The sequence below is a fragment of the Budorcas taxicolor genome, chromosome 4, assembly GCF_023091745.1.
Source record: "Budorcas taxicolor isolate Tak-1 chromosome 4, Takin1.1, whole genome shotgun sequence".
In the NCBI taxonomy this organism is placed as follows: domain Eukaryota; kingdom Metazoa; phylum Chordata; class Mammalia; order Artiodactyla; family Bovidae; genus Budorcas; species Budorcas taxicolor.
The window spans coordinates 63,132,679-63,148,319 of record NC_068913.1 but is presented as its reverse complement, the minus strand read 5'-3'; the positions used below and the strand labels follow the sequence as shown (position 1 = coordinate 63,148,319).

General features: G+C 34.1%; 1 protein-coding gene across 1 annotated transcript in view; it reads left to right on the top strand.

The window, feature by feature from the left end:
* The window catches only part of SEPTIN7 (septin 7), a 99,765-nt gene extending 84,807 nt beyond the window's left edge, over nt 1-14,958 (top strand). The window contains exons 11-14 of the mRNA XM_052638397.1: nt 2,427-2,552; nt 6,934-7,069; nt 12,757-12,896; nt 13,903-14,958. Coding sequence (XP_052494357.1) covers nt 2,427-2,552; nt 6,934-7,069; nt 12,757-12,896; nt 13,903-13,942 — 442 coding nt within the window. The 3' untranslated portion in view covers nt 13,943-14,958. The remainder of the gene's footprint in view (nt 1-2,426; nt 2,553-6,933; nt 7,070-12,756; nt 12,897-13,902) is intronic.
* The last annotated feature ends 683 nt before the right edge of the window (nt 14,959-15,641 follow it).

The window sequence follows — 15,641 nt, the reverse complement described above, 5'->3', positions numbered from 1 at the left end:
GTTATGCAATTTTGCTTAATAAAAACTTCATTTATTTGTTGAATTTGTTTTAGCACACTTGTTTTTTTCTTTCCTAAGGCATAAATGTTCACTTACACTTTTGCTAGATGTTTACTTTGCCTCTTAACATAATTTTTCATTTATAGTCTTTGAAACGTGTAAAACATCCTTGATAAATATACTTTGAAAATAAGTTTAGGAATATTTTACTGCTTTTCCTTCAAAGTTCAGAGGAGAGGTAAGGTATATGTTATGTAGCTCATGTCTTTATGATAAAGGTACCTAGTAGATATTTAATAAATACTTGAAGGAAATATCAATACCAATATTCCATATGTCTGTGACTTCCAAGTAAGTGAAATCCTGCAGGTTAAAGTCAGGAGTAGTGGTTGCTCCTAAGAAAGACCCAAGTTCAAAGATATGTCATTTTGCTAATTTAGAGAACTGACTGTTGCAGGCAAAGCAAGGAAGACAATGGAAAAGAGGAAAATTTGATAAAAATAATTTCAGGATGTGGCAGTAGAGAGTGCCAAAATCAAATAGAGAAGGAAAACAAAAGGAGAGAAGAGAATGGTATAGTATCAGCAATCAGAAATGGAAAAGATAAATAAATTCAAGAAACTGTGGAGAAAATACTAATTACTTTAAGTGTGGAAGAATGAGTTGATTTTTAAGAGTAAAATAAAACGTATTTAAGTGGAAATAGAGACTTTTATAACCTGAAAAATACCAGAACCAAGTAATCATAAAAAAAGGTTATTTTAGTGAAAGGGAAAAATCTTTCATTATCTAAAGTGTTTAATGACATTAACAAAAATAATTTAATAGCTAGTTAATAAGTCCACCTTATATATCTTGTATTTCAGCTACTATGTACTTTACCTCAGGTCCTTTAATGATTTTTTAATGATGCATTGATGAGGTAATATATGATATTTAAAATTACAAAAAGATTGTTTTATACTGGCACGGTTATTTGTTTTTATTATTCTCTACTTAGAGAAATTGAAAACAGTAATGTGTCCTAGAAAATGAACAATGTTTATCACATCTCAGCTCCAAATCAGTTTTTTGCAGGGCCCATTATATGCTCTGTGGCAAGAGTGCAAAAGGTGATGGCACGTTTTTTGTAAAAGGGGATGTTTATAGTATAGTTGAAGAGTTTATATGCTGTCACCTGTCGCATTTACTGGTACCATAGAAAAGACTGGCAGCCAAGGAGAAGGTTGTCTTGGGTTAGAGTGACTTGACTTCAAGAGTGCCAGGAGAGCTCCCAAAGCAGACTGGAAGAACTCTGAAGTAAGTTTGAGAGTCAGTGACAAATTCAGTCCCCATCATTGGATATGCTCAGAGTAAGAAACTGTCTGACTTGACAGAAGTAGAGAGGGATAGAGTTTTAGATAATTCCAGTGGCCATAGAAAGTGTATATTCATCAAGGGGCAAAGTATAAAGGGCAATGAGGCTTGTGGAAAACCCAGTCTTAGTTAGAAATAGGAGTAAACTATCAGAGAACTGCACAAAAATGTCCAATTGAGGATGAATCATAGTAATTGGCCATCACAAAAGGGAAAAGTAATAGTAAATGTTTCTTGGCTATCAGGCAGAATAAAAACAGAATAACACCTTTACGTTTGTCTCTCATAAGGGAGTTTTGGTAAAGTGGTGGAGATGAAAGATAGGGGATTAGAAGTGCAGGAATGAATGATGAGAAAAAGGAGGATAAAATGATACAGAGTACTCCCACACCATGTATATCCAAGAACATTGCATTGGTAAAGGATACAATAGAGCAGCTCACAGGAGTCTTTTAGCATCTTGAAACACTAGGGAATGGTAAAATTGTCTCATGTATAGGTATCTCCTATATATTGATTTTATGTATCATAGATAATGTCTGCTATGAGCAGACATTCATTAACCAAAATAGCACATTTACCAGACAGTTGGAATAAATAGGAATTTATTCCAAATTAAAATTCCCCAGTTTGAATCCAACTTGATGTGTAATCTATGTATTCCTATATATTAACCTGAATAAAAACTCTAATATTAGTAATATTAAGGAAATATTAAGGAAAGCAATTTCTTTTAGGTTTGTGAACTTCAGTAGGAACTAATCTACCTTTCCTTCTCTAGTAAAATAAAATATATACTATAAAGGTGAATACTATTCTCTAGCAATGTCATTGTTTAGTAAATGTTTTGAGAGAATTTATGGTTTCTAAACTTTAATTTGGAACTTAAATTTCCATTAATGTCAAGTTAGCTCATTGTATCTTGCTCCCCCTTACATGTAAGTGAAGACAGATAAATGCTGTCTTCCTTGAAAAGTTTCGTCTGAATTTTTTGTTTGCTAAAATTTTGAATTTACACCAAAGCTTTTTTAATAGAAGCAAATTCCTTACGTGTCTTTTATTTATGACAGAACACATATGCAGGACTTGAAAGATGTCACTAATAATGTACACTATGAGAACTACCGGAGCAGAAAACTGGCAGCTGTGACTTATAATGGAGTTGATAACAACAAGAATAAAGGGCAACTTACTAAGTAAGTATACATCGATTCCTCCCAGGAATGGCATTATTTATTTAGTAAAAAATCATATTATTTCGTCGCCATCAAATTCCTCTTGGCTACTCAATAGAAAATTGGAATAGTGTTCTTTATGGGCTTCCTTAGTGGTTCAGATGGTAAAGAATCTGCCTGCAGTGCAGGAGTCCCAGGTTTGATCCCTGTGTTGGGAAGGTCCCCTGGAGAAGGGAATGGCTACCCACTCCAGTATTCTTGTCTGGAGAATTCCACAGAGGAGCCTGATGGGCTACAGTCCATGGGTCACAGGGAGTCAGATATAACTGAGTGACTAACACTTTTACTTTTTCATACGTTGATTGTTTTAGACATAATGCAATTGCACATCTAATAAAGTATAGTATAAATATAACTTACATGCCCTGGGAAGCCAAAAAACTTGTGTGATTCACTCTGTTTCTGTATTTGTTTCGCTTTATTGAGATGGTTAAGTTGTGGTTACCTTTTTCCCATATGTTAATTTTATTTTTGTTTTCTATAGCCTTCTCCATCTTTATCAGTAACTGAATGCATAGAAATGGCTGAAAATACAGGTTTTCAAAGGGTAATCCTCATAACTCTTTTGGAACATGACAAAATTTTCATTGATCTAAAGATACATAAAGACAGTTTTCTGAAATTCCCCCCCCCTCTTTTTTTTCAATTACATCTTTTATTCATGTGTCCTTTCGTGAAAATATGATGATGGTATTGTTTTATTTATGTTTAGTTTTAGCACTCTCACTTGGCAAAATGTTAGTAACTATTGTTTCCCAAAATGTTTGGAAAATTTTGTTGCTCTTTGAAATCCTTAATTTAACTGAAATTCTTTTGGATAATGCTGTATGAAAATTGCTACATGTCTGTATACGTAGTGACCTGCCAAACCACCAAACTAAGAAGCAAAAGTATGTAAATGTACTTGCTTAATGAATTCTTCAGGAAAGACCACATATAATTTAAATGAAATTTGGTTCTTTTCGTTATGCTCAAAATGTAATACATTTCAGCATTTATACATTTATACAACCAAAATGTAGGTTGTATGACACAACCACAGTAGGGTCTTAGGTCAGCCTTAAATGTGGTCCTTGCTGTGATTCTGCTATTGGTCACATGAAAAGGGTAAGTCATTTTTCAGGATCTCCTTGAAAAGATCCCTAAAAGAAGCGAAGTTGCATCTTTGAGGATTTAATATGATGTTCAGGTTATGTTGGCCTGTTTTTTAAAAAATCTTTTACCGGGTCTTTTTATTTTTTTGATTGAGTTACATTGAATTTCTCTGACAAGTTTAAGTTTATAAGCTTTAGCTTGTTGATGTGTGTCAACAAGCATTTTCATTAAAAGGTGGGCAGACAATGAAATAATTTAAATGGTTTTTCTAGCTATCTAATAAAGTTTCATTTAAAAAACTGTGATAACAAAAAGTTATCCTTTTTCCTGTTTTCTGCATTATAAACACATTTTTGTATTACGGTTTTCTAAATAGCACTTTAATAAAGATGACTAGAATTGAGATGCTAATTAATTTAACAATTAGAGAGGTTTACAAAATCATTTTGACTGGTAAGAGTCTTCAAAAAATTAATTTTTTATATGTGTGACCATTTTCTTATAATACTGAAATAGCACTCTTGGTTAGGAGGCAAGTATTTTTACAAGGTTGAAAGACAAAGTACCTCAAGTGTGAAATATTGAACATCTCTTTGAAAGTGTGCATATGTAAATAGGTTTAGAAACTTGAGCAGACTGTCAGAAGATAGTTGCATAGCATATTTACTTTCATAATGATTTGGTATAGGGATTATTAACAGAATTTGGAAAAGAAATTAACTATCTTCAACAAATTTGGCCATAAACTTTTGTTTTAGGAACGTGAAGTGAAAGTCGCTCAGTTGTGTCCGACTCTTTGTGACCCCACAGACTATACAGTCCGTGGAATTTTCCAGGCCACAATCCTGGAGTGGGTAGGATCCTTTCCTTTTTCCTTTCTCCAGGGGATCATCCCAACCCAGGGATTGAACTCAGGTCTCCCGCATTGCAGGTGGATTCTTTACCAGCTGAGCCCCTTTACTGTAAAATCTGTGGATTTGCTTTTAATTGCTGTTTTTATTGTGGTTTACTCTAAGTGTGTTTTGTTGTTGTTTAGTCGCTTATGTCCCACTTCTGTGACCACATGGACTGTAGCCCTCCAGGCTCTTCTGTCCATGAGATTTCCCAGGCAAGAATACTGGAGAGGGTTACCTTTTTCTTCTCCATTTATGTGTGCTAATAAGTCTCTGTATTTTTTGTTCTTTTAGATGTGGCACACTTGAAGACATTTCATTTGTTTTTCCAAAGACATAAGCACTTTTAGTATGTAAAGATTTTTAATATTTTAAAACATCAAAGCTCTACAATCTTCTGTTTTCCTCCAAGAGTTATTTAAATGATAATTTAGGTGACAGTGTTCCACTCTTGGTAAGGTGGTAGGTAGCCTTTTCATGTGCAAAGTATACTACAAATTCTTCACATTTATATGGATTGGCTTATTCCTCCCAAGGATGAAATTAAAGAGTATTTTATAGATAGGTTATTATTAGTAAGAATATATATTTAACTTTAAAATCACAATTCCATCTGAATTTTAATTTATTTTCTTAAATTCTAGTGTTTACTTAATTTATTTAATGTTTACAATATATTTTCAAGTTGCAGCAGTGTTGTTGGATAATCTTAAGTTGCTTAACATACTCAGTTATTTAAGATGGCCAATTCAAAAATCATTTTTATGAGTATTTTTTTCCTAGAGCCTAAAAGTGTTTTGGAGTATGGCAGAAGTGAGTTTTATAGAAATCAAACAAAAGCTTTGAACCCTTACTAGAAAAAACACTTGTATGAACATACAACACACACACACACGTTTGTTGTGTGATTTCAGAACCCAAGAGATCTGAGGCTCCTCTTAAAAATACCTGCCATAAATATATCAGCTTTTAGTGAAATAATGATATTTACACTTTAAAATTTATTCCAGTTTACCTGGCTTTTTGAATGTTGATTCTCCTAAGTTAATGTTTGGTTTATTTTCATTTTCAGAACTTCTGATTAATTGTTTAATTATTAAAACATGCTGCAGGTTTATTCTTTTGATGAAATATCCTTTAGTTAAGTAACATTTTGTTCTAACTTGCACTAATTGCAAAAACAAATCCTCTTGGTCACAATGCTACATCACATTTTGTCTTTCCTTTTTGCTAAGAAAAATCAGTAGACAGTGTTCTTTCTGTCCTGTTGTTCATTTAATACATTCCATCTCAGTCTCTTGTTCTCCTTGATAGGAAAGAATAGTGCTACGATGGTCAGAAGTATTCAGCCTCATAAGGAGAGAAGTCACTATAATCAGTGTGTCAAATCAAGATTAAAGTGACTAGCCTTGAAGTTATAGATGAAATACAAAGCCTGATTTTGTTTTTAAGCCATAATTTAACTTTTTTAACCACTTTATTCATTTAGGGTTGTAATTAAATGGTCAAAGCTTGTTTTTGTGGAAGCACAATATACGTGTTTAATCAACAAAGTCAGAAAAGAGCCTGCCTCTTTTAAGCTGTCCCAGTGTATTGGAATAGGTTTTTAGAGATCCCGAAGGCCACAGAGCCCACTTTTCTTTCTTCTCTGGGACTGTAGTAGGTTGCTGATATTTTGCCGTACTCTTTTCTCCATAAGTATACTAGCCTTCACATAAAGCGTATTTGTAGTATTTTTCAACATAAAATCTTGGAAAACATTGTGCAGAGATTTGAGTCTGTGGACTTTAATAGAGTGAACTACTTTTTGATGTCTGTTTTCTGGCATGTCAGAAATGTCAGGATATTCATTTGCTTCTGATACTGTCTTTTTCTGCCTCCCTGCATCCTCCTCCTCCATTAACTCAGTACCATTTTTTCATATTAAAATTTTGTTTAAAAATTAATTTTCTTCTAGTTTTTCTTTTTGAGAATGTATTTAGGGAATGTGTCTTTTCCATTTTCCTTATACAGTCTGTTTTATGTGTTTTCTTTAGATTTGATATGCATTAGGTTTAGGGAGACTTCAAGTCATGAAACTTCATGGAAGGAAGTTGTAGATTATAAATATTTATACATTTTTAAAGTTTCTGAAGAATTTTTTCATATGTTCATACATAAAACTTCAAACCTGTGTTCTGTGTTATTTAAGATGGTGTCAGAATAATTAAAAGCTTCTTTTGAAGCTTGTTTTCAAAAAACAGAAAGCAGAGAATTTAGTAATGGCATACAGCATTGTTTTCATCACTGTTTCAGTTTTGTATTACACTTTTTATTTTTAGACATATAATGATTATCTTTAATGTTCATAATAGGAGCCCTCTTGCACAAATGGAAGAAGAAAGAAGGGAACATGTAGCTAAAATGAAGAAGATGGAGATGGAGATGGAACAGGTGTTTGAGATGAAGGTCAAAGAAAAAGTTCAAAAACTGAAGGACTCTGAAGCTGAGGTAATTAACCATAGATTTTCACCTTTGACAAAATACTCCTTTTCAAAATAATGTCTTAAATGAAACTGATAGATAATGTAACTGCTCTATCGATTTTTTCACATGTAATATGCAAATTTAATGTGTCTGTGTGTGTTCAGTCGAACTCTTTGCAACCCTAAGGATTGTAACCTGCCAGGCTCCTCTGTCCGTGGGGTTTCCCAGATGAGAATGTTGGACTGAGTTGCCATTTCCTCCTCCAAGGGAGCTTCCCAACTCAGGGATTGAACCCACGACTCCTTGTCTCCTGCATTGGCAGGCAGTCTTACCTCTGAGCCACCTGGGAAGTCATTCAGTTTAGTCGCTCAGTCGTGTCTGACTGTTTGCGACCTCATGAACCGCAGCATGCCAGGCCTCCCTGTCCATCACCAACTCCTGGAGTTCACTCAGACTCACGTCCATTGAGTCAGTGATGCCGTCCAACCATCTCATCTTCTATCGTCCCCTTCTCCTCCTGCCCTCAATCATTCCCAGCATCAGGGTCTTTTCAAATGAGTCAGCTCTTCGCATCAGGTGGCCAAAGTATTGGAGTTTCAGCTTTAGCATCAGTCCTTCCAATGAACACCCAGGACTGATCTCCTTTAGGATGGACTGGTTGGATCTCCTTGCAGTCCAAGGGACTCTCAAGAGTCTTCTCCAACTCCACACTTCAAAAGCATCGATTCTTTGGCACTTAGCTTTCTTTATAGTCCAACTCTCACATCCATACATGACCACTGGAAAAACCATAGCCTTGAGATGGACCTTTGTTGGCAAAGTAATGTCTCTGCGTTTTAATATGCTGTCTAGGTTGATCACAACTCTCCTTCCAAGGAGTGTCTTTTAATTTCATTGCTATGGTCACCATCTGCAGTGATTTTGGAGCCCAGGAAAATAAAGTCAGCCACTGTTTCCACTGTTTCCCCATCTATTTCCCACGAAGTGATGGGACCAGATGTCATGATCTTCGTTTTCTGAATGTTGAGCTTTAAGCCAACTTTTTCACTCTCCTCTTTCACTCTCATCAAGAGGCTGTTTAGTTCTTCACTTTCTGACATAAGGATGGGGTCATCTGTATATCTAAGGTTATTAATATTTTTCCCTGCAGTCTTGATTCCAGCTTATGCTTCCTCCAGCCCAGCGTTTCTCATGATGTACTCTGCATAGAAGTTAAATAAGCAGGGTGACAATATACAACCTTGACGTACTCCTTTTCCTATTTGGAACCAGTCTGTTGTTCCATGTCCAGTTCTAACTGTTGCTTCCTGACCTGCATACAGGTTTCTCAAGAGGCAGGTCAGGTGGTCTGGTATTCCTATCTCTTTCAGAATTTTCCACAGTTTATTGTGATCCACATAGTCAAAGGCTTTGGCATAGTCAATAAAGCAGAAATAGATGTTTTTCTGGAACTCTTGCTTTTTCGATGATCCAGTGGATGTTGGCAATTTGATCTCTGGTTTGTCTGCCTTTTCTAAAACCAGCTTGAAATCTGGAAGTTCACGGTTCACATATTGCTGAAGCCTGGCTTGGAGAATTTTAAGCATCACCTTACTGGTGTGTGATTTACAATAATACATATTTTAATAATCTGTTTAGATACAAGTATACTTGGTAGGAAGACATAGTAGAATACCTAAAGTAAATTTTATTAGCTATAGTTAACAAATTATGAGAAATGAAATTTTAAGCCTTTCCATATAGTCGGTATAAGAAAGAAAGAGTTTTGGGCAGATACAAGAATAAAAACTAGTTTTAGGATAGTAATAATTGACCAGACTTACTTGCATATGAATGGAGAAAGAAAGAACCTTAAGTAAACTATGGGCATGTTGTGATAAATTACAGACAAAAAGAAATGAAGGACTGTGATTTTGTAGATGAGTTGGGCCTTATGTGACCCTAGTGTCAGTGTAATTCAGTTGCAAAAATCAGGTAGGGTAGTGACAAAGCATTCCATCAAGCTGTTCTGCTGTAACCTTAGAATCCCTCTACATGTTGAAGCATATATTTAGTTTCTGTTAATCAAAAAGATCATGAAGACATATCCATCTGTAAGTGATAAGAAATAAAAGATGGAGGAAAAAAACACTTAACACAATAATCTATAGAGTAAATTTGGCTTGATGTCCAAGAACAGTAGAAGAAACTATAGGTAAACACAAATCAACAATTTCAGTATGATGTTTTCTCAGCATAGATTTATTATCATTGTGCTGAAAATTACTTTTAAATATGTAGGATGACATTAATATGAAATACTTAAACAATTTTTTAATTGGAGGATAATTGCTTTACAGTGTTGTGTTTCTGCCATTCATCAACATGAATCAGTCATACAATATGAAATATTTTAAAAATTACTTTTAATGATAAAATTCAGTGGCTAAATGTGGATCCACTAATATAATAATATTTGTATTTAAACATATTAAGAAAAGACTCAGATTTAGTTTGTTACATCCTTACAGTTGGTCTCTTTGCTTTTGTAATTAATTACTGCATAAAATACATAAGCTTTCTTTGACTAAATATATGTTTGCTACCCATGGACTGTAGCCTACCAGGGTCCTCTGTCCATGGGATTTTCCAGGCAATGGTACTAGAGTGGATTGCCATTTCCTTCTGCAGGGAATCTTCCCGACTCAGGGATCGAACCCAGGTCTCCCACATTGTAGACAGACGCTTTACTGTCTGAGCCACCATGGAAGTCCTACTCTAATATTACGACAAAAGTACTCTAATCCATTGAGTAGACAGAATGCAGAGTATTCAGTAGTTTTGAGGAAGTGTTTCTATTCCACATTAGACTTCTCTTAAATTACTGAGCTTTTCATGTAATCTCTTATCACAAAAAAACTTACTTCCACTACTGTTACATTTATAATATGTGTTTAATTCAGTGCAGATACAGAATAGCTTCTCCAGGTTTAAGATTGCCAACTCTGCAAAACTAATATCCTGAGCACTTGTTATTAAGATGACATTTAGGAGATTAAGTTTTTTTTATTAATTAGGTTTTTATTAAATCTATCCATTTGAGTCTCTACCCCTTCACCAATTAATAAGTAATCTGGAGAATCCCTGCTACTGCTGCTAAGTCACTTCAGTCATGTCCGACTCTGCGCGACCCCATAGACGGCAGCCCACCAGGCTCCCCCGCCCCTGGGATTCTCCAGGCAAGAACACTGGAGTGGGTTGCCCTTTCCTTCTCCAATGCATGAAAGTGAAAAGTGAAAGTGAAGTCTCTCAGTCGTGTCCGACTCTTCGAGACCCCATGGACTGCAGCCTATCAGGCTCCTCCGTCCATGGGATTTTCCAGGCAAGAGTACTGGAGTGGGGTGCCATGAATCCCTATCAGAAGGTAAATAAAAATAGGAATAATCAAGAGTCTGCATTATCTCCACACTTAGGTTTCGGTGAAAATCTAAAAGGAGTTGAATTTACATTTGAAAAGACATATTTTAGGGTCTCCTCCTAAGAGTAAATGTCATAAGCAATTATGTTAAGCATTTATTTCCATAAGCAATTATAGAACTTTTGAGAGTTTTAATGATTACTGTGAATGGTGAAAACAGAGTTTTGTAATACTTAGCTACTCTTTGAAGAATAGTCTTTATTAGCATTGAAAGAAACTGTAAAGCGATGTGGGCCAAGTTTGCCCTAATTCTGTAAGTCATATAAGTATATAAATATGAAGTCTATTTAACCTTGTATAATATGTTTTCTCAAGTGCTAGATATATTTGTGTGGGACATAGCTGCTAATATCCTGCAGCACAGTGTATTAGACACAGTACTAAGCATCTTTCATAGATTATGTTATTTAGTCCATACCACAGCCCTACAAGGTGGATATTATTGTCTCATTTCCATTTTTTACATGATAAATTAACTTGGTCAGTGCTGCATATCTGTAAGTCATTATTTGAATGCACTGAACTGTGCTCTTAATCCTAGACAAGTCTACAATCATGTATCCACAATTTCGAATCTTTAAAAGCTCTGAAAACTGCAAAGCCGGAAACAGAACTAACAGTTTTATCCCCACTTGATGTGAATAGTTATATACTTTGCTGCAAAAATAAAAAATGTGCTAGATGCTACCTTAGACAGCCCAGGTGTTGTTTTGTAAATACAGTAAATAGACCTTTCTAAGTAGAATTGGCTTTCAGAAATCTGAAAAATTCTGAACTGTGTAATACATCTAACCCTAAGAATTTCTACAAAGGGAAGGATTGTGACCTGCACTTTTAACCTACATGGCAGTTAACACAAAAGAAAATGTATATGTGACAGAAAGGTACAGATAAAGAATGATGAACACTTGTAACCCTGTGGCCCAGTTTAAAAAATAAGGCATCATCAGTTCATTTGAGGCAGCTCTGTTTCTCTCCCCTGTTGTATCCCTCTCTCTCTTTCTCAGAAGTAACTATGCTGGATTGTGTGTATATAATTCCCTTGCATTTTCTCTTTTTAATAATTAAAGGCATTTCTCTGTGTTCCTGTTTTCTGATATGTTCTTAGTAATGTGTTTGCTATCATCAGGAAGATGTTACTTCAAATTTGATTCATATTTGCTTTAATATATCTTAGATGGTTTCGTTTTGTAGAAACTGCATGAGATATTTGGAATAGAAATGAATATGAAGTCACTTTTTTGGGTTTATGAAGTAACAAAGAAAACAGATTGTATGCAAAATTATAATCCAAATTCAAGATGTTGACTAATTGATGTAATACAGTCTTTAACGGAACATAATTCCTGGACATCTGAAAGTTTTTAATAAATAGTTGTTATTTGATGTAGTTAGATAGATTTATTAATTTTTTGCTGTGATTGTTTTCCACAGAAATGGATTGACTAGTGCCTAAATGGACTAGATAAGCTCTTTGTTTCTTCAGTTACTTTGCATGTGTGTTTTTTATCTTTCAGCCAGCATTCTTTGCAGCATTAATTCTCAATATAGAAAGAACCATCTGTTTCAGAATCATGGGGGCTTATTGAAAATGTGGATGTCTAGACTTAAAAACCCAGAAATTCTAATTCAGTATGTCTGGTTAGGTCCAGGATTCTTTATTTTTAACAAGTGTTTAGGTGGTTCATACAAAGACTGACATTTGAGAACCGCTGCTTTATAAGAATCCAGGGACCTTATCTCCTCATCTTGTAACTCTTACATTCTTACCTATTTGCTTTCTTTTCACTTGTCTCGCTTTCTTAAACTTGAAATTATGAGACAGGTTCAGATCCTGGTTCTGCCACTTTTGGCTAATGACTTTGTACAAGTGACATAAACTCTGCAGCTACAACTGTTTGCTCATCTAGGAGTGGGAACAGTGGTGTCTCCTCTGCCCAACTTCCTACATGTTTGTGAGTAAGGAAAAATGAGATGATAAAAATATGCGTATGCCCCTTATAAAGTGCTATACAACTGTAGCTTATTGTACTTTTTTTTTTTTAAACCCCTTGTTTCCCAAGATTATTCTCTTTGGTCCCTGGCATTTTGGGTGGTAAGTCCTATAGAAAGAGGATTTTTAGACAGTGCTTTCCACGTGGTACTCTGAATTTACAGCATAAGAACTGAATGCTCAGCTTTTAACATTAGACTGCCTGGATGAAATCTATTTCTGATTTCTCAGTTTTGTTTTATGTATTGTGCTTTGAACTAGCTCCAACGGCGCCATGAGCAAATGAAAAAGAATTTGGAAGCACAGCACAAAGAATTAGAGGAAAAACGTCGTCAGTTTGAAGATGAGAAAGCAAACTGGGAAGCCCAACAACGTATTTTAGAACAACAGAACTCTTCAAGGTATCTAATATCAGATTCCCAAGAAATATGTGTATTAGTTTTAAAGAATTATTGTCCTGTTTATTTTAAAAACATTAATATTTTAAGACATTGTCCATTACCATACATCCCAAGCACAAATTATTTTCATGGATGAATATTTTACATAGATTGATGCACTGTATTATAATAGTATTTTTTCCACTGCAAACATTTTTATGACTTAATAATCTTCATAATTATAATTTAGTACCTTCATAACATTCTCTTCAGTTGACTCACCATAATTAGTTGTTTACTGCTTCCTGTCAAATATTAAACATAATGGTTGTGTGTAATTCTTGACAGACATAGAGAGCATTGCTGCAGTGTTCTCTTTTATACATTTAGAGGTATATTTTTATTGTGTTGGATTATTTCATTAAGACAGAGTTTTAGATACCTAGTTTCTAATGCAGCTAATTAGTTACTCATAATTTACTCAAAAATCGGGTAGTCTTTGTACTTTGGTCTTCTTTTCCTCATTAGTCCCATTTAAAACTGAAAAGTTGCATCCCTGTAAGGATTCTGTAATTTAACTTCACTGCTGAACAAAAGTTTAGACATTTGTTCAGTAACACTATGCATCTATTAACTTTTCCCTTAAGAAAGACGAAAATTTATTTGTGAGAAAAAAAGCATTTCAGAATGCAGATGGCTGTAGGAGAAAAGGATACCTTACTTGATGTCAGTTGACCTTTTTCGATTTGTACTATTTCATTTAGGAAAAGTTGTTTTTGTATAAAAAAATGGGATTTTGTCATATTTCTTTCTGTTTGTCTTGGAATTTTGTCAAATATTTGTCCAAGAAAATAGTATAGATTAGCGTTGTCCTTATTGTTAACTTCTAAATCTTCTGATTTTAAAATAAAAATGTAACACAGTTGAAAATCCAACACAGTTGTAGTTGGTTTAGCTATTGCTACCATATGTTTTCTAGGTTTATAAAGTAGTTACTCATTTTGATTGTTTTTGTTTACTCATTTAGAACCTTGGAAAAGAACAAGAAGAAAGGGAAGATCTTTTAAACCCTCTATTGACCACCAGTTACGTATTAGTTGCCAATATGCCAGCTTGGACATCAGTGTTTGTTGGATCCGTTTGACCAATTTGCACCGGTTTTATCCTTAATGATGGATTTAACAGCATGACAAAAATTATTATTATTATTTTTTTGTTCTTGATGGAGATTAAGATGCCTTGAATTGTCTAGGGTTATTGTGTACTTAGAAACTAACAGCTCTAAGTACCTTTCCTACATTTTTCTTTTCTTTTTTTATTAAACAGATGTCTTCAATTTAATGCAAGAAAACATTTTACTGTTGTACAATCATGTTCTGGTGGTTTGATTGTTTACAGGATATTCCAAAATAAAAGGACTCTGAAAGGTTTCATTGAGGATAAATTGCCATAATATGATGCAAACTATGCTTCTTTATGATAATTATAATACAGAGGTTCCATTCAATGCAGCATATACAATAATGTAATTTAGTCTAACACAGTTGACCCTATTTTTTGACACTTCCATTGTTTAAAAATACACATGGAAAAAAAAACCCTATATGCTTACAATGCACCTAGAGCTTTTTTATAACAACCTTTTTTTTGTTTGTTTTGAATTCTTTAAATATATATTATTTTCATTTAGTACCCTCTTTAGCCAGAATCTCATTACTGCTTCATTTTTGTAATAACATTTAATTTAGGTATTTTCCATATATTGGCCCTGCTAAAAAATAGAATATAGCATCTTTCATATGATAGGAACCAACAAAGAAACTTTCCTTTAATTCCCTTTTTACACTTTATGGTAAGTAGCAGGGGGGAAAATGCATTTATAGATCATTTCTAGGCAAAATTGTGAAGCTAACAACCAACCTATTTCTACCTATGTGCAGTCTCTTTTATTTTACTAGAAATGGGAATCATGGCCTCTTGAAAAGAAAAAAAAGTCACCATTCTGCATTTAGCTGTATTCATTTATTGCATTTCTGTATTTTTTTGTTTGTATTGTAAAAAATTCACATAATAAACAATGTTGTGATGTAATTGAGTGTGGCGTGTTAAATATTCTGCAGTTGATAGGAGTGTGTTTGAGAAGAAACTTTTCAATTTGAATTTGCCTTCTCCATGATTGTAACTCTTGTTTGTTTCATTTAGAATGCACTTGTGCTGATTTTCTAATTTACAGAATATAGTATCTTATCTACTTACTACTGTCTCCTATTAACACATTTCTCTGAGAACAAATTTCAGCTTACCAGGTGAACTCTCAAATCCTTGGACTGAAATTTTTTAACTGAAAAAGAGAGTGGTATAATTTCTTTTCACTAAAGTCAAATGATAAGAGATTTTAACAAAATGCTTTGTGACATTTTAATGATTAATGCAATACAGTTTATTACTTTAAAAAGTTTCACCGTATCTTTTGATGATCCTGTCAAAAGGAAGTAACTGATTATTATGATTACCCAATATTTTTGTTGACACTAGAAGCTGAAGGGTTTAAATAAAACAGGATGCTTAAAAGAGCCTTGTTGCTTTTCAAAGATATATAAAGTGTATGTAGAGCATGTTAGGAAGATCATTCACTTTACAGAAAATCTTGACTTCACATGTAAGTTCATTCTGGGATCCTATTTTTAAAGCAGATCTTATGAGGCATTAAAAACATGATTTAAGATTACTGCAGTAACTATTTGTTGGCCATCACTAAAGATTGTC